General features: G+C 44.7%; 1 protein-coding gene across 1 annotated transcript; it reads right to left on the bottom strand.

The window, feature by feature from the left end:
* Window positions 1-1,613: 1,613 nt before the first annotated feature.
* On the bottom strand, window positions 1,614-17,961 carry disp2 (dispatched RND transporter family member 2; the record flags this gene model as incomplete). The annotated part of the gene is given in 9 exon segments (XM_083633430.1): window positions 1,614-4,979; window positions 6,682-6,843; window positions 7,088-7,185; window positions 7,848-7,924; window positions 8,644-8,798; window positions 9,556-9,720; window positions 10,515-10,739; window positions 14,617-14,770; window positions 17,867-17,961. Coding segments are annotated over 9 exon segments (4,497 nt in total).
* Window positions 17,962-23,872: the final 5,911 nt, after the last annotated feature.

The raw sequence follows: 23,872 nt of genomic DNA, 5'->3' as shown, positions 1-23,872 counted from the left end.
ATTATTTGAATGGTATTGAGACATACATAGAACCAGCAACAATCAGCAGGGAGGTGCAGTGCGGTAAAGGCTTTCTGTTCCTTAGATATTTTTCTTTCAGAATTTCTCTTTACAGTGTTCCAACATGGTGTATATACAAATTATTAACTATCCAAGCGGTCACGTGCATTTCATGGCACAACAACTGCTTTGGAAATGTTGCTGATCAGGACTTTTACATCCTTACCAAAGAGTAAGGCAAACACCAACATCTTTCAAGTCTGGAATAATATGCCCTTGCCGAGCATGAATTCTGCAACAGTGTACTAACCTACATACAGTAATGTTATTAATTTGTTATAGTTCATCTCTATTAGAAACCTTCCTTTTAGAATCATCAAGTAAACATTACATTTCTTGGCACTGACACTGGAATAAACAGTTTGACTTGTAACTCAACCGTGAAACAGTTACTAAATGCAAATAAGCCATGACACTAGAAATGCTAACACACATTGCTAACTGTAAGTCTCTGATTAACATTATGGTCACAGTCAGCGGACACATGTTATGGTCACAAAGCACAAAACCAACTGATGCACCATGGCTACAGTTAAGTGACACTTGTCTTCTTTTCCAGATTTTTTTTTAAATCTTATTTCTATCCCCCATTAGTCCTAATTTTAATTTGTTTATCCTGGTTGCTGCTCCACCCTCTGCCGATCTGGGAAGAGCCGAAACTGGCTCCATGCTTCCTCCGAGACATGGGCAGTAGCCAGCCGCTTCTTTTTACCTGACAGGGGAAGCTTCACCGGTAGGACATAGCACATGGGAGGATCACGCTATTCCAACGAGTTACCCTCCCTCCGAACAGGCGCCCCGAAAGACCAGAGGAGGCACCACTTCAGCGACCAGGATATTGCAGCGCTACCACTGTGCCACCGTGCACCCCCATGACAAGTGACACTTGTCTTCTAATCCATTCATGGTGAGGGTTGGTTCTTAGAAAAAGTATGTATTACATAAGCACACACAATTCAGCTCTTTCCCTGTATATGTCAGATCTATCTGAAAAGTGTCTATGAATTTATACATTCCCATATGGCTCATTAAGGTCAATTCCAGCATGGGAAAAGCCAGTGGTTGCACACTGGTGTCATTTATTAACGCAGTCTGTGCTGAGTTTACAGCTGCAGATACACAAAGTAACATTCTGCAACAGTAGGCAGCATGTGTGGTACTTCATTTCCTTGGGTGATGTCTGTGTTGATGACCTGGCCTTAACTACTTCAAGTGTGATGGTGGTGCAAAATTCTGGTTACAAAGAATGCTTAATTTTTCACTATCCTGCCAGATTTGACTTTTCGCTAAAGAAATGAACATTCATGCTCTGATCACATTCATGCTCTGATCACATTCATTTGTAATCAAAAGCAACAACATCAGACACACATGCTGTCACATTACATGTTACATTTGCAATTGGCTTATTTCCCTTGAGCATCGATGTTATTATATAAGAGGAACAGAATATATTCCTTTTGTTTTTACCATTTGTAAATCCCCTTCTCCCCCCCCCCCATAAATTTCAGATCAGTTAATGCACAGTGTTGGCAAAATCTCTCCAGCTTTACTTAACATGTATCTTCCCGTTGTCCATCTCTTTTTATCCATACATCTGGCAAGTCCGGCTTACTGTTGGGTAAAATGACCACCTCCTCACTCTGGCTGGTGCGGCCCTTGCCACACCCCGATGTGTCATAAACAGTTTCCCTCAGTGAGAGACGCAGAGTGTCCCGTTTCCCGTTAAGGTGTCCTGGTTGTAACTGAACCTCCCCTTCTCCCTCTTCTTGCTGCGTGTTGGAAGGTCCCGGTTCTATGTCGCTCAGGCAAGTTTCGTTAGACTCTTCCAGACCCTCGAAGGAGCTCTGAGATTGGGAGGAAAGGAGCCGTTTGTGGGAGTGATGAAGGTGTTGGAGTGTCTCCTCGGTGGTTTTTCCCCCTTTGCAGAGCGACAGCTGGTCAATAGTTTCCAAGGTGTGGCTAATTATAGTCTCTTCTATGCTGGAAGATGAGGAGATGGATGTATTTCTCCAGTGCTTCACCCCACCAGACTGACCTCTGCAAGTCTTACACAGCAGCCTGTCCTTGGCCGGGCCCTCCTGTGGTGACGCTGTAGGCCGCAGGGTGTTCTCTTTGTAAGGAGAAGAAGTCTGGAGGGCTGGAGGCGGGTGACCCACTTGATGTTGATGACTGCACATCTCCTCACTGTCCCCGTCTGTGCTGCTCCTCTCCACATCTCTGCCACAGTACTCGATCTCATCAGAGAGCACGGATGGTCGGTTGGATAACTTGCTGGTGCAGGTGCTGTTCTCAAAGCTGTCGCTCAGCCGGTAGGCCAGCGGCTGCAGCTCGTACTGCTCGGGCCCGTGCCCCCCGGCCCCACCCACTCCTCCCGCTCCGGCCTGTCTCTGTCTCTGCTGCCGCTGGTGCTGGTTGGGGTACAGATACCCACCTGCATCTTTGTCATAACTCCTCCTGACTCGAGATCTGCAAAAGGCCCCGTTAGCGGCCGAGGCCGACGAGGAACCGGGTTCTGCTGCCGAGCAGGAGGACAGCATGCCGTCAGCGACCTGGTCTGACAAACACGGCAACGTGATCGTCCCGCAGTTTTTCTTGGGTCCGAAGAAGCAGCACAGTGACTGGAAAAAGAAGGTTGCAAATCCACATGCTACACATTTCACCAGAAAGAGGAAGATCCCCAATTTTCTGAACAGCAAGGCGGTGGCAGGCAGCATGATGATCCCAATGCAGAAAAACGCACCAGAGCCTATTGCTACAGGACATCCCATCCTTTTTGTTGAGTGTGCTACTCTCCCAATTCGATCTGCATGAGGAGCTGAGCTGTAGGATATGCAATAGTTGGCAATAAAGTCAACAGAGAGCCCTGCTGCTGCTGATATGAACAGAGCCTCAATGCCACTCAGCTGCCATTCCAGAAGCACCAGGAGGCCGACAGTGACAAACACGCTGCCGCCTACAGCCAAAGTCCCGTATATGCTCAGTGGAATATTCCACGTGGTTAAGAGGAGTGAAGCGAATGTGAGAGCTACCGAGAACCCAGCTACTAATAGAGTCTCTGAGCTTAAGGATTGCTGCAGATCAAAGAGAGACAACTGACTGATGAACCAGCCTTTCTCCAGCCCATGTGGTGCTTCAGACATCTCTCTGTTAAACCACGTCAAGATTTCTTTGTAGAAAATACTGGTTCTGCTGAAGTTGAAACTGTAGAGGTATGTGGTTTTGAATGCCAACACGAGGGCAGCTATTCTGCCGTCTGGCTGGAAGTACAAGCCTCTGCTGTGGGCCAGATGGCCCTCGGCATACTTCTCCGCCAGCATCATACTGAGGCAGGCTTCAAACACACTGGGTGGGTAGGGGAAGGGTATATCATTACAGCAAAAGTGTAGGGCATCCTCAGTCTCTGAGCAACGTCTGACAGACACCCAGTGTATCAGCTGCTCCACCAGGCAGATGTTGTCTGTTATTGGATCTTTATCCTCTGATGATGGAGGGGAATAAAAGCTTTGGTTCTGAACCCTTCCACATAAATCCCTCAACCAAATTTGAGCATCTGGCCGGCTCATGTTAAAGTCTGGGTCGAGAACCAAAGAGCCATTGCTTCTTGGGTTAAAGTGGTCCCCGTTATCGGTGGGTTGGACGCCCCAAACGAGCATTAATGTGACAGGCTTATCCTCCCCGTCCCTCTGTCTCTCGAACATGAACATGTGACGGTACTCGGCGTCGTATCTCTCAAACGGGTGGCTGGAGCGGAACAGCTGAGTGGCCCCGCTGTCTAAGGTTGCCAGCTTCATACCAGGGCCGATGCAGGATATGTACGTGCCTCCAGCAGCGAGCACGGCAAACCAGCACACCCAGATGTATCTAAACTTAACCACCCCACAAGGCAGGATCTTCAGAAATAACAAATTGGAGGTGTCGCTCAGCCCTCGTTTTAAGCCTCTCAACTTTTGCCCAATGGTGAATAGGCACCGCTTCCGTGAGCTCGTGTCCCAGAAACCGCCAGAGTTTTTGGAACAGCAAGGCTTCCATCCCTGGGCTGCCACTGAGGCAGAGGATGCTTCTCTGTAGCGCTCGCGTAGAATGAACGAGCATGGCAGCCACACCAATGCCAAGAGGGAATTGATAAAAGAGGCAGTTCCCAGGTAAATGGAAAAACATCTGATTGCTGTGATGCTGCTTAGATAACCAGAGAAGAACGCTGCGCTGGAGATCAACCCCGAAGCTAAAATCAAATACCCCACTTCCTGCATGGCTCTGTTTACTCTCTTCTCCAGGGAAGTGGAGGGATTCTGGGATAGCTGGAGATTCCAGAAATCAACAAATGTGAACACCTGATTGGAGCAGCTGCCTAGGAGAATAAGAGCCGCTGATAGGTTGAGCAAAGGGAAGAACGTGAGGCGAAATGCTACTTTGTAGAAGAAATAGGAAGTGAGGAGGGAGCCTGTGATTGCTATCGCAGATAATGCTGCTATGAAGAGAGACTGGAGGTACAGAGCCATAGTGAAGAGAAGAGACACAATGGCTACAACTGGGTATACTGAATCTCTTGCCAGGTAATACTTGAATAATGTCTGCTTGATGCCAAGGTCCATGCCAGTGATAGTGGTGTTGTTGTACATCAGATCCCGGCCTTCGAGGCTGTTCATGTATATCTCCATCATGTGATCCCCTTTGTCCACGGGTAAGAACAGGAGGCTGTACTTCAGTGACGGGACTTGGTATTCGACAGTCTGCGGGCCAAGGAAGTCCTTATCAACCAGAAAGTGTAGGATTTGGAAAACTATGCGGGATTGCTTGCAGAGGGAGGGTACCAAAGAACAGCTGCCCTGTTTTGGTCTCACGACACAGGCTTCCACTAGATGTCCTTCATGATAGTATGGGGCACAGTACCGGAGTAGGCTCAGAGACTCCGAAACCTGGTGTAAAAGAAGGAAAATTGAATAACATAAAACATATTGAAAAGCTGTTTTAGCATCAATTTATGATGTTCAGTGCATTCCAGGAGTTATTTTGTGATGCGCCCTAACCTTTGTGGTGTACCCACCTTCCTTCAACCTGCCTCATCTAGCCTACTTCTACTTCAGTTCCTACATCTCCCTGAATGTGTTTCACCAACCCAAAGATAACTTGAGTGTTAGTGTGGGTGTGAGACCAATGGTGATAGCAATAGTAACAGCAAGAGAGAGCGAGTCTTCCGAGTCAACAAAAAGTGAGTACATGTGCTGTGGCTGCATTGCTTTAGGTTCTATTGAAGCTACTGTTGGTGGAGAAATGAGTGCCTCTGCCACTTCTGTGATGGATTTCTCCCTGTGTGATTGTTGGTGCAAAATGCAAAATGGTGAGTCTATCCACCTTATTTTTTAATGCCCCACTGTACAAATAATTGTGGGTACAAGTTCCGGTTTAACGTGACTTATTGTTGCAGCTTGCCATTTCCTTTGTTATACTCTGGCTGTTATACTCTGGCTGCCAGCTTAGTGGCCTTGTGGTTTGAGTGTCCGCCCTGAGACTGGGAGGTTGTGAGTTCGATCCCCGGCCGAGTCATACCAAAGACTATAAAAATGGGACCCATTGCCTCCCTGCTTGGCACTCAGCATCAAAGGGTTGGAATTGGGGGGTTAGATCACCATATGATTCCCGAGCGTGGCCCTGCTGCTACTCACCGCTCCCCCAGGGGATGGGTCAAATGTGGAGAACAAATTTCGCACACTCAGGTGTGTGACAATTGTTGGGACTTTACCTTTACCAGACCCGAATTATAAACTGGAAACTGGAGTTATAAAAGTTATAAATATAGTCACGTTATAAACAACTAACCAACGCTGGGGGTCCATATGGAAACAGTGTTAATCGAAATGGTTCAAAGTTAAATCAATTTGGTCTTTAGTGGCGTTTTACTGCCATGTAACATATACCTAGCCACTAACACAGTAGGATGCGCACTGCGCTCTTAAAGGGATATTTATCGACGAGATTTCTGCCAAGCTGGACCTGATTAGTGATTTGCTCCGTTCGCCCAGACGGGTGTCAAGCTGTCAGCAACAAGGCTGGGAGGATCACACCGGGAGAAAAACGCATAGGTATCATGGCCACTAGAAATAAGGTGGATAACTCAGCATCATCTGAAGGGCCGACAACAAAACCTAACATTTATCATTGATGTTTTAGATAGCTATGTTCTCCTACCAAACTCCATTGTAGCTGCACTGGAAATATCTCGATGGGAATACGAAAAATCACACCCATGGTGTTGAAGTAAGTGGTGCACGTTTGGTCGGCCCCTTCTCCCCAGCCCCCCTCTCCACATGCATAGGCTACTCCTGATTGGTCTATCCTCTCATGCTACAAAAGGACATTGTGCTACAAGCAGACACACATGTCACATATAGAAGTGGCTGCACTGCTTAAGAATACAGCACCAAAAACAACAAAGTGGTCCCAGAAATGCAAGGTAACACTTAGGGTGGATTTTCCTTTAACACGTATCTTTGACCTTTTTCCAGACAGTGCAGGGTAGCCTACAACATTCTAGCACACACAAAAGAGCTGTACTGTTGATTACAATCTATTTTGTATCATTTGGTCATTTTGGAAAGCGGGTATTCAAAAGAAAGCTACCTGGTGTGAGGTGAGGCTGAGACAGCAAGAGGCATTCATGAGGACAGCCAAGTAGTTCCCCAGGGACCAGCTGGGACAGCAGCCGCCCCTGGCTGCCCTGTCTTCAGCCTCCACCCTCGCATGCTGCTGGCACAGGTCCTGGAACTGGGCCTGGGAGCGAATCTGAATCAGACAAGGGGAAAGGTTTTTGAATGCATGCCCAGTTTTGAATTAAATTAGCAAAATGGGAATTCACTTTGGATGTTGGTAAACTATCGTTTTTCATTCATGTAGAGGAGTTAATTGTGGTATGGTCAGGGTAGAGAGGAAGGGTGAGGCGAGGCAGATGGATGGTGAGATGGACGATGATGAGTAAGGGAGGCAGAGGACTGGGTTGATGTGGAGGGATGGGAGGAGCAGGACGCACCCTGGCTTGCTCCATCTCACACATGGAGTAGATGGCCTTCAGGCTCCAGAGACTGGCTGAGTTCCCTGAACGAAACACCAGCTGGGCTAAACGCTCGCCTGCATGGAGAGACACAGATGGATCCAACATGACAATGCAACCAGCACTGAATCACGGTCAATTCAAAATGTTCAGTGTAGTTCAGCTGTTGTCTGTTTAATTTATTGGGGGTACAAATCTAGTGAAACTATAAACAACATACCTCCTTACTGTTAAATCCGCCTTTCTTTATACCTCTGTGCTGAATATAAATTGCACCTGTTAAATAAAAGGCTACCTTCTAGACTTGAGATTGATGGAAAATCCTTTTAGGGTGTTTATAAGTTTAATAAGGTGAAAAGAATCACATTCTTTGATCTACCAGCAAATCTCTTTCATTGTTTCAATGTTCAAGATCAAAGACAAAAATCTGGAACATGCCTGAGGAAATGCATTAATCAAACTACCGTATGTTTTCTTTTAAGTCAAAACTGAAAACACATTTTTATAAACTTTTAAAATAACGTGTTACTACTTAACCTTGTTATAAGATGTGCTACACACACAAAATAGTTATTACATGTATGATTAGGATTATAATCTTATTGTTAATAGTGTTGTTTTTATTGCGATGGTATTGATATGATTATTGCTATTAGGGAGTTTGAAGGTTTGAAGGATTTATTGATTCATTGATTTAACAGTGTATTGATAGATTAAGTGATTGGCCCGGCTGACCCACCTGGAGCCTCACAGAGGAAAGTTTCTGGAGAAGAGTCTCTGTCCAGCATCCTCCTGCTGCGTCGTCTCAGGGCGTGGCTGCCTCCGACATCTCCACTGGTACCACGCACGCACACACACACACACACACACACACGCACGCACGTACGCACGCACGCACGCACGCACGCACGCACACACACACACACACACACACACACACACACACACACACACAAATGTTTTCAGCTTTAATCAAGACAAGTCTCAAAGGTAAATCAGTTCTTAGAAAGCACTTTTTCTTATGCAATTGTTTCTGCCTGCCTACTTTTAATCTCATGTTGTTCTGTATGTTTTTCTTTTCATCTGTTTTTATATTACATATCCTTCTTTTAATGTGTTTTCTCTTGCTTGTGCTTTTTATTTATCTCCATCAATTTTACCATTCTTGTTTTTCATTCCTTCTCATTTCCTTCCACTTTTTAAACTCTGCTTTTAGATTAGTGCTATCAAAATAAAGTTTAGTATTAGCATTAATATGATCATGAAATGACTTGCTAGAAATTACTCTCAACAGATGAACTCCATGAACTCCAACAGTCCTGTATTCTGAGTTTTCTAACTACACCCCCATACACACACACACACACACACACACACACACACACACACACACACACACACACACACACACACACACACACACACACACACACACACACAGACAGTACAACCACCACTGCTGCATCAATAGCAACTTTGTGTGCAACTCATATCCATTTCTATGGCGTCTGTGCAGCGGTCTGATGCAGCCCCACTGTGCAGAAGGCCTGCCTGTTACTGAACCGCCCATTGACCTTTCTCTGAGCTGCTGTGGCAGAGGAGACAGACTTTTCCCTGGACCGGTGTTCTCCTGCAGCTTGGTCAGACTGGACTGGCGGACTCCGATATAGGTTCCCCGCGGCTCGAAACCCTGGAAAAAGAGCGTACGCACACGCGCGCGCACGTGTGTGCACACACACACACACACACACACACACACACATACACACACACGCACACACACACAAACAAACATCAAAGCCCTGTGGACACCAGCGCCCACCAATGCAGGACCAGTTCAAGCCACTTTGCATGAATGAGCCAGGTTTTTGTGTCGGTGTGTGTTCATGATATCGTACAAGAGACATTACACTTTAATCTTAATTTTATCTTAAGCTAAATAATTTTTCAGTCATCTGTCAATTTAGTTTTTCTTTAAGTAACAATTAGACATGCTTTGTTATGATTTACACGTTGCATCATCAGAATAATGTCTTCATCAGGGGTTATCCTGTAAGCATGCATTACAAAGGTGATGCAATATTTTTTAATGAAGTTGAGGGCATGTGTGATCTAATTCAGCCCAGTTCATTAAATCTGAGATGAGACTGAAGTGAATGGATATGACTCAGTTCATGAGTCATTAGGGACGTAGTAATTAATACTGAGGAGGTTTTGTGCTGTAGTTTTGACAAGAAGTTGACAGTGGAGTTTCACTGTGTGTGTATTTGTGTGTGTGTGTGTGTGTGTGTGTGTGTGTGTGTGTGTGTGTGTGTGTGTGTGTGTGTGTGTGTGTGTGTGTGTGTGTGTGTGTGTGTGTGTGTGTGTGTGTGTGTGTGTGTGTGTGTGTGCGTGTGCGTGCACGTGCGTGCGTGCGTGCGTGCGTGCGTGTCTGTGTGCAGACTCACTAGGAGCGGATCAGAGAAGTCTGGAAGCGGCCCAATGAACAGGCCAGTCAGTGAACATCCCAGGAGGACGAGGGCGCAGCCCAGCAGCACGGCCAGCGGGTAATCCACAATCACCTGTGAATAGCTGCCAAACACACACCACCGAAGAAGAGAGTGAACATGGATTTCTGTCATTGTGAGAAGCTGATCTGTGGTAAAAACCAATTCAAATGGATGGAAACTACATTATTTATTTTTATTTGTTTTTAAACTGTATTTATTGTCTTTTTATACAAACACACACATAGAATAACATAAAAATAAATAAAAAGAGGAGGTTAAAATAAAATAACATCGGACGTCTGGGTAGAGGTAAAGGCACTCGCCTACCACCGCGGAGACCCGGGTTCCATTCCCGGCAGCGGTACTTCCGGCTTGGTCAGACTTGGTCAGTCCTACAGACACAATTGGCCGTATCTGTGGGTGGGAAGCCGGTGGGATATGAGTCCTGGTCACTGCACTAGCACCTCCTCTGGTTGGTAGGGGCGCCTGTTCGGGGGGGAGGGGAACTAGGTGAACCTCCCAAGCCCTACCTCCTGCCAAAGTGGCTGGTGACTGCACATGTATTGGAGGAAGCATGCTAGTCTACGGCTGGGGGGATGGAGCAACAACCGGGACAGAAGGGGGAATTGGGCAAGTACAATTGGGAGAAAATGGGGGGGGGAATCTGAAAAATAAATAAATAAATAAATAAATAAAAATAACGTCTAAAACAGGATGTACTGGATCAAAATAAAATCAGTCCTAATGATCAATCATCAATTTCCAGTTTGGTAACTGAATACTGACTTTCTAGGGATACAGTAGAGTCCTCCATCCCTAAAACAGAGTAGAAAATACATATGTTCAAATATAAATAATGACTCCAGCCAAGAATTTGAAAAGCGCTGACTGAAAAGCAGACAGTAGCCTAATACACACCTGACTGTCACCACGTGCCGCTGCGTGGGCTTGTGCGCCCCGGGCTCGTGTGAGCCGTGCAGCCAGTGACACCTCACCGCGCCGCGGCAGGACGCCTGATGGCCAGAGCTGCAGCTATGGCCCACCTGAGGAGGCGTTGAGTGACAGTCGCGGCAGGTGTTGGGTTTAATTGGCTGGCGGTGGCCGCAGCAGTGAAGGGCCACAGATCGAGGACCCCGCGGTACCTGAGAGAGACAAGCAGGCAGAGGTAGAAAAGAATAGAAGGTTAATATTAGATCCTGTCATGTAGGCTAGAATATACAGAAGTTATACAGAAGTTGTTTGTTTCTTATTCTGGGTGACAGACAGTCTCTATTTTGGCTACCTCGCCTCGCTTGTGGTTTGACCTTGCTCGAGGCATTCTGACTTGGTTTTAATAAAGGTGCCATCTACACTAAAGCTGAGGTAATGCCTGGTTTACACGACAAGACTTTCCCCCCGATTTTACACAGGATTTCCAGTTGGGCTCAGTCTGTCTTTGTTGACTCTAGTCTGCAGTTGTTGTCTGCAGTTGTTGTGCCAGTCGGCAGCTAAATCTGTTAGTGGATACTGGGTACAGATTTCTAATCTGTTAGTGTAAACTGCCTCCAGAATTCTAGTCTTCAAGTGTAAACTGCCTCCCGAACGCCAGTCGGAGCCACAAAGATTATATCAAACATGTTTGAATTTGAAGTGAAAAGTCTTGTAGTATACTGTATACTATACTGCCTCGTCTGAGTCAGTTGTGTAGTGTATTTCAGTCAGGTTTTCAGTCGTGATAAAAAATCTTAATGAACCAGTCTTGTAGTGTAAACTCCCCGGCCAGTCTTTTCATAATCTGTTAAGATTTTCAAAGTCTTAGTGTATCACAGGCATTACACTATAAGACTTTCCTCCGGATTTTTAGACAGGATTTCCAGTTGGGCACAGTCTGTCTTCTACACTAGTCTGCAGTTGTTGTGGGCAGTTGGCACCAAAATCTGTTAGTGTATGATGGGTACAGATTCATCAAGTGTGTACCGCCTCCCGCCTCGGAGCCACAACGATTATATCAAACATGTTTGAATTTCCAAGCCGACTCTGGATGCAGTTGCGTAGTGTAAACTCATCAACAACTCACATGCATATGGATCCCGTTAATATCCAATGAAAAACTATGAGGCTATGCACCAAGAAGCAGTCAAATAGCTAGTCATTCATTCTTTATACAACACGATAGTGTGTGTGATCCGAAGTTCCAAAGGGAAAAGAAAACATTTGCAGAGAAACCTGTTGTGCTTGTGGCTTCGAAAAGTCAATTTTTCGGTTGCTCGCCCCCACCCTGGCCCTTCGCCCTGGCCCATTACCCGACTCATCCAGTTGCTCATCGTCCCCCCAGCCTTTCATCACCACTACTGACCTCTCTCCTCCCCCCACCCTTCTCTTCTCGGACGATGCCACCAATGCAGACTTGTGGAACTCTCAGATCACTTACATACAAATTTTTCCTTTTTCACCTAGCTAACTATCTAGTTTCCCTAAATTCATAAACACTTAAAGACTATATTTTCCTTATTTACCCTTTCAACTTTCTTTTTCTTTTTTTTGGCAATTTCATTTCTGTATCTGTAAAATGTTTAGCCCGGCATCTATTGCATCTCAGCCTGTCCCAGAGGGGGGTCCCCAGATTTGGGTCCATAGTTGGGCCCCTAAGCTGCATTGGCCCTCACAAGGTTCCCCCTCTCTGAGGCAATCCTGGGATATAAATCCTCTGATGTTTAGAATGTCAAATAGAAAAGCTAAAATAGAGTTAAGATCACTTGAAGGCTTCAAATAGTTCATTCTCAGCGTCACCTCTAAGGTACTTGAGAAAGTAGTCCACGAGCAGCTTTATGATTTTATTAATGTGTCCAATCTATGGACCTTATTCGATAACCCCGGACGGCGCCATATTGTTGACAAACCGCAGCCGTAACGTAGTCTGGCCGAGCATATAACAGTTATGGCTTCATCAAAGAGAAGTGATGAAAAAATAATTTTGGTCAGAGGTGCGGACCCCTATAAAAAACTGACTTAGAGTAAATATAACTCATTATATGGAGCTGAAGGCTTTCAAATCCCTTGAGTCGTATAACTATTTCATCTGTGGCAATTGGTCTGACATTTTTACTTTTGTGCCACCAACGACATCATCATCATCGTCAAACATTGTCGTGACAGCAAAGGTAAATAACATTAACGTTAAATGTTTGTTTGATATGATCTGACGCTTGCGTGCATGTTAGCCCAATGTTTGCTACTAACGTTAGCCTCTAGTCTCTTTCCCTTCAAGTTTGTGGACAGTAGCCAACACCTAGGCTTTTGTTGCTGCTATTACTACAGCCGTGTATTATTACACAGCACACTATCGCTGTTGTGAAATAGCTCCTGACAGAGTAAAAATGGCATTAAATAGGCTAGTAAGTAACGTTGGCTAGCGTCCTAAGCTACGACAGCTGTCAGTCACTTTTAAACAGCGCACTGCGGAATGTCAACAAAATGGCGGCGGTGGGCGTGCCCGTACGTGAGTTACGTCAGTCGAATAAGGTCTATTGTACTCATTTCAATCTGGTTTTAGGAAGTCCCACTAAACTGACTCCTGTCTTCTTTATCTCACTGATTTTATTCGCTCAGAGATGGATGTCGGTAAAATTTGTGGCATGATTTTAACTGACCTCCAAAAGGCCTTTGACACGATAGACCATAGCCTACTTTTTAATAAACTCTCAGCTCTTGGCCTAAGCCCTTTAGGCCTTAATTGGTTCATCTCCTACCTGTCAGACAGGGACCAAAAGACAGAATGCCTCTGCCATCTTTCCAAGCCCCTGCCTGTTACGTGTGGGGTCCCACAAGGAAGTGTCTTAGGTCCTTTACTGTTTTTAATTTATATAAAGGATCTACAAGCTGCTTGTAACTCAAACTTGTTTCTGTACGCCGATGATTCAGCCATTTTGGCCTCTGATAAGTCTAAACCTCAGACCATTCTTAGAGAAGAATTTGATAACATCAAGTCATGGGTCACTGATAACAAGTTGTCCCTTCACATGGCTAAAACCGAATATATTTTATTGGCGGAACTCGCCATCTTCGGCTGCTCGGAGTCCTCACTGAACTTCCCTACAGCTGTGCAACAATCTCTGACACTGGGGACAACTGTCGCCAAAAGACTTATTCTGAAGGAATGGAAGTCCTCCTCTTTGCCTTCTTTTCAGGTGTGGCTGATGGACATGATCTCTGTTATACAGATGTTATACGTGGGATCCCATCCCATACACGTTGTCTCTTGTGAACACATGGCACTTTATGCGGCTGGTAGCACATGTTTGTTTTTGTTTTTTTTGTTTTTGTTTTTGTTTTTGTTTTTGTTTTTGTTTTTGTTTTTGTTTTTGTTTTTTGTTTTCATTTTCATTTCCTGTGTCTGAGCCTGTTTGTCTTGTATATTGTTCTATATTGTTCTATAAAAAATTTAAAATAAAATATATATATTAAAAAAGTAATCAGGTAATCTGATTGTGTTTTGGAAGTAATCCTGACTGCATGGAGATCACGAGGAACATGAACCACAGGTCAACACTCCCATGAACCTGGCTGCCATGGTGAGAGGTGGAATTATATAATCAGACATTAACATCACTTTTTTTTTTATTATCAGTTAAGATTTATTATTACTTTCATTACTTTGATTTATTTTACATTAGTTTGATGGCATAATTAAGGCATAGCCCTGCCAACCTGCGGTCTAGATTACATGTTGCACTTTGATATATCGCTTGCTGTAACCGTGGCAACGGTTTAACATAGAGTACCAATTCATGTGATGATGGTACTGTAAACACAGTTTGAACCTAGAAAACAATGAATAGTCAGACAGTCCAGCAGCGGGGGTCTTTGTGGTGAGGGGAGGTGGTGACCGTGACCTGAATTCTGATGTTTGAGAGGGCATGGAGCTTTTGGATAAGCCCGGTGAGGTACGGCATGGGTAAAAAGAAAATCCAGAATCTGCAAGTGTCTCAGATTCGGCAATTGGGTTTTGAAAGTTGTCTAGGTTTAAAGCGCATACAGTACAGTGCTCGGGCGTACTTGGTGGTAGAGCTGGCAGGAAGATGAGGGTCTGCCCAGGCTGCTGCAGCTGTCACACAGCTCCCCTTCAGACTGGATGGCTGTCATCTGTGCCGCGCACACGCTGTCAGGGGGGCACAGTGACACCGCCGGGATCTCACTGAGGAGAGAGGAGGGGCGTGAGAGGATGAGGAGAGAGAGAGGACGGGGTGAGAGGGTGAGGAGAGAGGAGGGCCGTGAGAGGGTGAGGAGAGAGAGAGGACGGGGTGAGAGGAGGGGTGAGGAGATGAGATGAGAGGAAGGGGTGAAGAGAGAGGAGGGGTGAGAGGGCGAGGAGAGAGGAGGGGGTGAGGAGAGAGGAGGGTGAGGAGAGAGCAGGGGGTGAGAGGAGGGGTGAGGAGACGAGATGAGAGGAAGGGGTGAAAAGAGAGGAGGGGTGAGAGGGTGAGGAGAGAGGAGGGGGTGAAGAGAGAGGAGGGGTGAGAGGGTGAGGAGAGAGGAGGGGGTGAAGGGAGAGGAGGGGTGAGAGGGCGAGGAGAGAGGAGGGGGTGAGAGGGTGAGGAGAGAGGAGAAGCAAGGCAGGGAACAGCAGAGAGAGAAAATGAGATAACGCGGGGAGGAGAAATAAGTGACAGGTGAGTAGGAGAAGAGAATTCTGTCAAACTGAGGGTGCAAAATGTAACGCGTGTGAATGATGCAAAGATGCAGAAGGTAATGGTTGTAAAACTACGGGACAAAAACCAGACTATTTTGCTAGACATTGCGTGAAATCTCAGTTTCTTGGTTAAGAAATTCGTGGCTTGAATCTATGAACTCACACTGCGGAGAAATGAGCCGGCCAGCACAACTAATGAGGTAAGGAATGGATTTGTGTGGAGCACACTGGCTACTGGAGGGTGGAAGGCCCAATTAAAAAAGAAATGGGGGAGGGGACATAGAGAGAGAGCGAGACTATTTTTCACTTCACCCCGCTATGTGAGAGGCGGGCGGCTGTACAGGAGAGATACCATGAAAGATGACTCACCACGGTAATGGCAGGAGTCAGGAGAGGCGCAGAGTGATGGCTGAAATGATATACTATGCTTCTCATCCATGAGCTTTTTAATGGATAGCCCATGTCATGTCATATGTCATAAAGTGAGCAGCACACACTGCTGCAATAAGATACTGTTGCAGTTTGTGGTGCTTTATGACACTTGGTTTATAAAGTTTGTATTCTGTTCTGTTCTGTTCTGTTCTGTTCTGTTCTGTTCTGAAATAGTCAAATTCATGCCCTGTAAAATTCACTGATGGTAAAAACTATTACTACTAAAATTGAAATATTGAATAAAATATATATATTGAATAAACTTCCAATGGGTTAAGATCATTTTACTTTTTCAATACCATTCAACTTATTTCCACGCGTTTCTATTGAAACTAGTGAAATTACCTCCTTGACTCGATTACAGAGGCCTAGCTAGCATCAACATAGCAGTTGTATCTCAGCTAAGTGGCCATAAGGTCTACTCTGCGGTGTACAACATGCTGGGTTTTTCCACAGCAGAGTGGATGCAACCACCACACTTCCTGTATTGTCTCTATGGTGACAGAGAAAGTAAACACAGGCTAAATGGCCTCATGCAGTTTTATTTGCACCCCATAATAAGGGGCACGGGCGGATGAGTAGTCTGTTGATTTGGTGGTGTACAGTAGCACTAGCACAGACATTAAGGAACTCAAATCTCTGCGTTTTTCTTTATAAATAACCACTCACCAGCTCTGGGTCGACAATATTTATAAATGTTTGTCATTGGCTGTTTTAGCTTCCTACATGAATGTATTTGAAGGTTAATTCTATACTTTTCTGGGATTTGTTTGACACCGTTGTAGCATGATAACCCCTCCACCAGATACTGCATGATATGTTAAAACGAACACTGAATTATTTGCAAATGCTATCTGACCCATGCATGCTTGGCAGCCTCCTCACCACAGGGCACAGGATAAACGTATTTAAACCCATTACATCTCTTTGATGCCTTTTACCAGAGCTGGCAGACACAAACACACACATGCAGGAGGAGAGCAATTTGTGGAACTTGTTAATTTTTCAGTTGTTTGATAGGCCTATGGGAGCTGAGATGTGAAAATGTGATCTTAAAATGTACCTGTAATTCTGTACACTAAATGATTAGTTATTTATAGGTTATTATGTTGATTTTCTTTGTCTGGCCCACTTGAGACCAAATTGGGGTGCATGTGGCCCGTGAACTAAAATGAGTTTGACACCCTTGCTCTAAACCAAACCCCCCCAAGATACACACACACACACACACACACACACACACACACACACACACACACACACACACACGCACACACACACGCACACGCACACGCACACGCACACCCGCACACACTCCCCAGTTTCAACCATTTGATTTGACATGCAGTGGGGAATAGATTGACAGCTCGACAACAGTGACCCGAACTGCCTGACAGCCCAGAGCAGGAGGTGAGACACCAGCTGAACATCATTATGTGTGTGTGTGTGTGTGTGTGTGTGTGTGTGTGTGTGTGTGTGTGTGTGTGTGTGTGTGTGTGTGTACGTGTGCGTGCATGTGCGTGTGTGTGTGTGTGTGTGTGTGTGTGTGTGTGTGTGTGTGTGTGTGTGTGTGTGTGTGTGTGTGCATGTGTCTGTGTGTGTGCTTGGCCTTTATGCTATTGCCTGAACAGTGGTGCTTGCTGCACATTGTGTCAGAATGTGTGTCAGGAGATAATTTAATTCTATGAATGCAGTATGTTTTTATTGTTTTCTTTAGATAGCCTACTGATAGTTGATTTCATATGAATACAATACCCTATCTGCAAATGTTGTGATTAACAATCATGAATTCTTTTTGGAGGAAAAAGTAAGTTGACAGGGCAGGAGCATCTCTTGGTTTCAGTAGCCTAGGTGATTTAATCATTTTGATCAAAGTGCCATTGGCATGACCACTTAGATCATGGCGTGGATCAATAATCATACCAGAAATAACATCATGATTGAGGTGTGTTCTGACTGATACATTATCCTATTGTTCACAGCATAAACACGGCTGGATCAAGGGATGCGCTGAACAGGCTACAGCGACCGCACGGGGATAAAAAACAAAAACAAATTTAATTCAGCTGATTATCATTCATATTTTGTAAAGTAGTCTATTTGTAGGCCTAATCATGCTATTAAGATATAGGCTAGAGAAATCTGCGTGCAAGGGAAAAGTCGACCCACCTTTGAGAAGCCTCTTGTATTTCCATTTCATTTGTAGGAGAATCATCCATTACAATCGCATCGGTGCTTTCTCCTATTATCGAGCAAGCATCCATCCCCACCTCGATTTGGCTTTGAAACACACCCAAAAATAATAGGCCTAATAATAATAATAATATAACCACAACGATCAATTTCCTGTGATGTCGGCTTGTAAAACAGATCCCATATGCCGAGACTCAGTCCACGAGGAATAGGGATATAGGCTTATTTCTGAGGCAGCTACTACAGATCCGCACCGGGCTGTTTGGGTTAATCTGCCCTGAGCCGCGCTGTGATTGGCGGAGCCCGCCGTGATGCTGAGGACGCTGCCTGGTCGCTGTCCAACCGGCCGCGGTGCTGGAGCGGAGAGCTGACGGATACAGCGCCTGGATGTGTCCTGAACGCACAGCTGCCTGCCGCTCACTAGCCACATCATGCAGGTGCAGTTCTGCAGACAGAGATGCTGGCTGCTGTTGGAAAAAGGTCAGTCAAATAACTGTGACCCCCCAACATCAAGAGGCAAACAATCAATCAATCAATCAATCAATCAATCATACAGCTGATGATGCCATGGATAGGCTACACGTGTGAGTTGTGATGGGAGCTAATGTGCCACTAGGTGATGTTTTCGAGTTTACTTTTAGAAGGTGTTTTCTAACTCCATAAAAGCTTCCTTGCTAGCTAGCTAAACTAGGAGGCAGCAGAGAGCAGGTCTGCATGGAGTGCATGCTGTATTAATTACAACCAATGCTGTATTAAATATAGCCAATGCTGTATTAGCTTGACAGCTAGGCTAAGCTGTCCAATGGGCTTTTCACACTACACTTAGCCGGGGTTAAGTCAGTCTCTTTCTTAGCCTGGGGCTAAGAGAGCTGTTAACCTCGGGCTAAGAAAACGTTCACACTTGCACAATTCTGGAACCACTCCAAAGTAGGCTAACTCCGACTTCAGCCCCGGCTAGCTGGCCCTGCTCTGGAGCAGGGTTATGGTAACCCCGACTTTCCATCTAAACACAGGGCTAAAAGTTGCCACTGTGAAACGGGGCTAAGTTAGCCTGGGGCTATCTTAGCTCTACTTTTAGCTCAGGGCTTAGATAGCGCCGGGCTAAGAGCATGTAGTGTGAAAAGCCAATGTGATTTGACAGCGTGGGACACTTGAATTTGATAAATTTAAATTTACATATAGCCAATGAATTCAGACAGTGTTTTAGGTCTACAATGACCAATCGATAGTCGATTCAGTCTGCCTGACCAAGCAGTGATGAAACCTAATTGTAGTTATTTGTTGGGTATGTAATTCATAGCGTCTTCCTTCAGGATAGGCTACTGTACCACAGGAGGCAGGGAGAGTGCAGATGAAGTGAGTCAAGCAATTAACAGAATTCCCTGACTTTCATTTAATTTGTGCATTATATATTAAACTACTGGGGGATAACATGAAATGACCATAATCATCATCATCATCATCATCATCATCATCATCATCATCATCATCATCATAAAAGGGAGTAAAAAAGGGACTCTGTTTGTTGGTTGGTTTGTTTTTTGTTAAAATGTTTGTTCCACAACTTCCACTGATGATGTCACAATGTCTATGACAGCATCAGTGATGTCACTGTAATTGTGATGTCACTGATGATGTCCGCTGCGTGACGTCACTCGAGCACTCCATGATGTGATCAGTGATGGCCACTCAAACAATTGTGATGTCATCACTGATGTGAAGTTGAGCAATTGTGCGCTGCGCGTGCCAGTAGATCAGGCGAGGCCATGCAGCACCCGAGCTGCGTATGCGAGCCCACGCAGCGGGCAAGTTGCAGGGCGGGCGAGGGCCGAGCTAGCGAGCCTGCACAGCAGGCAAGCCTAGTTATGAATAATGGCAGTTTAAATCTCGCTAAAATGTGAACTTCATGCAGGAAGTACCAGTCATTGAGGCAGAGAGAGGACAGACAAACAAACAAATAATACCCTGATCAGGGTCATGGTTCTGATCCAACTCACCAAATTTGCATTAGACTGAAGTATTGGCCTTGGTGGAGGTCTGCGCTCTGAGTGCACTTCTAGTTTGCATTGTGATTTTATGCCCCTTAACTGTTTTGGGTGAAGAAGACAAGATTTAGCTCTTTTTTTTCAAGACAACTGAAAAATGAAAATTGGATTGTGCAAGAGGGGCTGCAACTTACAGAAGATGTCCCTAATATTTTGTACATTCAGGGTTTTGAGCATTTATTTGTTTTTCTTTCTTAAAAGACTCGACACTCGATATAATTTACAATATGACAATTCATATCAGACCTTTTTCTTTTCTTTTCTTTTTTTAGCTTGGACTAAGTCTGTTCTACAAAGGGTAAAGTTCAGGCATGCTCCACTACACACTGAGATATAGATTTGTTGAATAGAATAGAATAGAATAGAATAGAATAGAATAGAATAGAATAGAGTACCTGTAGCCTATATGTTCTAAGAGCTACATGACAGTTCAAAGAGAGTAAAACTACACAGCAGATCTGACCTGTGAGACTCTCCTCGTCTGGCTCTGGTTATAAATATGAATCATGGCTCAGGGGCTTTGTCGCTGAGGGGTTAAGAGTGAGAGAAATCAAAGATTTATTGGAAATAATAGCAGAGGGAGGAAAATGTATTAGAAAGTGCTGTAGAAGAGATCCAATTTCATATTTTAGGAGGGAGAGAGGCAATATAACCCAATATTGTAGCCTACACCTCGTCTCTATTAATGCACAAATGAGTCATGGTGCTCACTCGAGTGACGTGGTTTGGCATTGATTGTGTCTCAGCTGACTGATAAACCGGATTAGATTTGTCTTCAGGGTCACTGGAAGACTGGATGAGAGAGAATCAGTCAGAACTCAGAACTGAATTCACCTTGCTTAAGGACATGGTCGTCAAGAGGGATCTGTGGAAAATGTTTGATCCTTTATGTCAATTTAGAGTATTCTCTATTTTGTAATATCGTTGTTTTGATAGTTGGCAAATAGTGTTATGAGCTGTGTTGCAGTTGACTGGTTAAAGCCTTGTTGACTTCATAGCTTACACAGTTTACACACACACACACACACACACACACACACACACACACACACCACACACACACACAGACACACACACACACACACACACACACACACACACCAGCTAAGACATGGAAATTATCCACACATACAAACACTGACAGGCACGTACACACAAATAAGCACACATAATGAGGGAGAAGCACAAGAGACCCATAATTCTCTCTCTCTCCCCCGCCTCACTCTCTCTCTCTGCCTGTGTGCCTGCATGCGGTGGTGGGCCTTCTGGCTGGCTCTGAGGTGACAGCCATGGTAATTTCCTGTGGCAGATCTCTCCCAGTGAGCAATGATGCGACGGGAAACGCTTTATTACAGCTTGAATGCAGCCTCGAGACCCTCACAGCAAACACAGTCAGATAAATACTACGAATACAACAGGAAATCCATGGGGAGATATGGGGAGAAAACATCAAGGGTTTGGATGATGGTAAATACATACACACTACCTCTGAATGAAATGATGCAGTGACCATTGGGGTCCAGTTGAGTGCCAGTATCTGCTGTGGGCTCGTGCAAACCTGATAGATTACTGTGATTTATGCTTCCAAATAAGATCCATGTCTTGGGTGATTTACAAAGCAGTAGCCTATGACTGGACACAAAGAGGTGTTTTGCTGCCACCTGTTGGACAGATTGTGATGGTGACAGATCTCTCTCAATTCAACTGAATTCAAATGGGGCTTTATTGGCATGAGAAACATACATTGCCAAAGCAAGTGTAAAATGAAAACAAAAACAAACATGTGCGTACATCTAAAAATATAGGAGAATAAAGAAGTGTGTAACATTGCACTCAAATATCAGTGTTGTCATAGGGGGGCACACACACACACACACACACACACACACACACACACACACACTGATGATGTCATCAGTGATATAATGAGGCACACACACCTACACAAGGAGGCATTGTGACATCACTGATGCAATAACATTTAGTGAGCAACACACACACACATCCGTGCGTGCCAATAGGGCAGGCGAGGCCGAGCTATGGGCGAGGCCACGCAGCGGCCTAGTAACATACATAAGTTAGCTTAAGAATGTGCTTACAATTAAAGATATACTAACTAAGCAAGTGTCTAAACAGATGTGTAAATTGCAATCAGATAATATACATAAGCGTAGTTGGGCACACAATTGAAGATCTATAAAGTGTGTAAACAGCTGTACATAAGAGTATAAACATTAACTTAAAAGGTGCAAAGAGAAAAATTGTGCTTAATGGTTGTTGAGCGAAATATATACAAGTAAATGTAATGAAATGTAATGAAATTATAAAATAGAAAAATGTGGACACTGTAGTTAAAAATTATATATACAAATACAAATAATTTGGAACTTGTGTAAACACTGCATTTTTCCTTAATAAAGGTATTTAAAGCAGGAGGAAGACCCAGGGCCTATCCTGCTCTGGGTTTAGGGTGGTTATGTTCTGTTTGATGTCCTTTTCTTGTCACAACAGTTCACAAATCGTGCTGCTGTGTTTGCACATTGAGGTACTTCCCTCAGCAGATATGGAAGTTTTTTGTTGTTCGTCATGTTTTCAAAGTCTTTTTGGATGTTTGTAATCATGTGGGAAGTATGTGTCTCTGATGTCTTGGTATAGTTGGCAGGTAGTTAGGAAGTGCAGCTCAGTTTCTACCTCCTTTTGTGTGCAGTGGGTGCACAGTCTGTCCTCTCTTGGGAGCCAGGTCTGCCTGTGGCGGCCTCTCTCGATGGCGAGGCTGTGCTCACTGAGTCTGTACATAGTCAAGGATTTCCTCTGTTTTTGATCAGTTACAGTGCTCAGGTATTCTGCCACTGTGTACTCTCTGTTTAGGGCAAAATAGCATTCCAATTTACTCTGTTTTTTTTGTTGATTCTTTCCAATGTGTCAGATAGTTGTCTTTTTGTTTCCTTATAATTTGGTTTAGTCTAATGGGGTTCCTATCTGGTGGCTCTGCTTGTGTTTGTGGGCAGAGTCCCTGAACCAGCTGGCTAAGGGGGCATCTCTGTACAGTCTCTCTGTGGGTGAGAGCTTTGTTATGGAGCGTGTCAAGGTCACTTTCTTTTAGATTATAGTCAAATGTACATGCTCTTGAATGCTTTTGAATTTTGATAAGTAGTGGGTATCATCCTAATTCTGCTCTGCATGCATTGTTTGGCATTTTCCATTGGACACGGAGAATGGTTTTGAAGAATTCTGCATGCAGTCTCAATTTGGTGTTTGTCCTATTTTGTAAAATTTTGGTTGGCAAGTGGACCCCAGACCTCGCAACCATAAAGGGAAATTGGTTCTATAACAAAGTACAATATTTTGAGCGAGATTTAAATTGGGATGTCTAACTTGAGTGGCTTTTAAACATGAAGTCTGGATCATGTCTGGCTAGAGGCTAGCAGGATATTTTCCGGTTTTACCTTTTTAAACATGAGGGGTCTTTGTTTAGAAACAGCTGGAAATGGTCAGTATTCTCTCTGCCAGTGGGCGGGGGGAGGGGGTGCGGGAGCATGCACGTTATTCCCTACAAGGCAAATAGTTGTCGTGTGAGTCGTCGTCGGCACTGTGCTAGATTGAAACAGCTTTAGCGAATCTTTAACCAAACTCCATTCAAAAACATGTCGTTTTAACTCGAGGGTCCATTCCGACCGCGAGGGGTGGCAGTATGCCAAAAATGAGCGCTTCCGCCTTTGTTACATAAAGCCGCCCAGTCAAAATATAGTGGTCGTGATTTCTTTTACAAGTGGCATTCAAGTCATATCTGACTAGTTTTCAATGTATTTCTCCCCACAAAAGTTAGGCTAGGCCTATGTCTCACTTTTTCTGACATGGATCAGCAGCGCAGCAGTAAGCTCTCTCCTCTCCTCGGTGTGATGCACCGGACCTGCCTGCCTGGATAGCTGAAGCGCGT

This window comes from Poromitra crassiceps, assembly GCF_964638095.1.
Source record: "Poromitra crassiceps genome assembly, chromosome: 3".
Lineage (NCBI taxonomy): Eukaryota > Metazoa > Chordata > Actinopteri > Beryciformes > Melamphaidae > Poromitra > Poromitra crassiceps.
The sequence above is the reverse complement of the archived record's forward strand: the minus strand, read 5'-3'. Positions and strand labels throughout refer to the sequence as shown.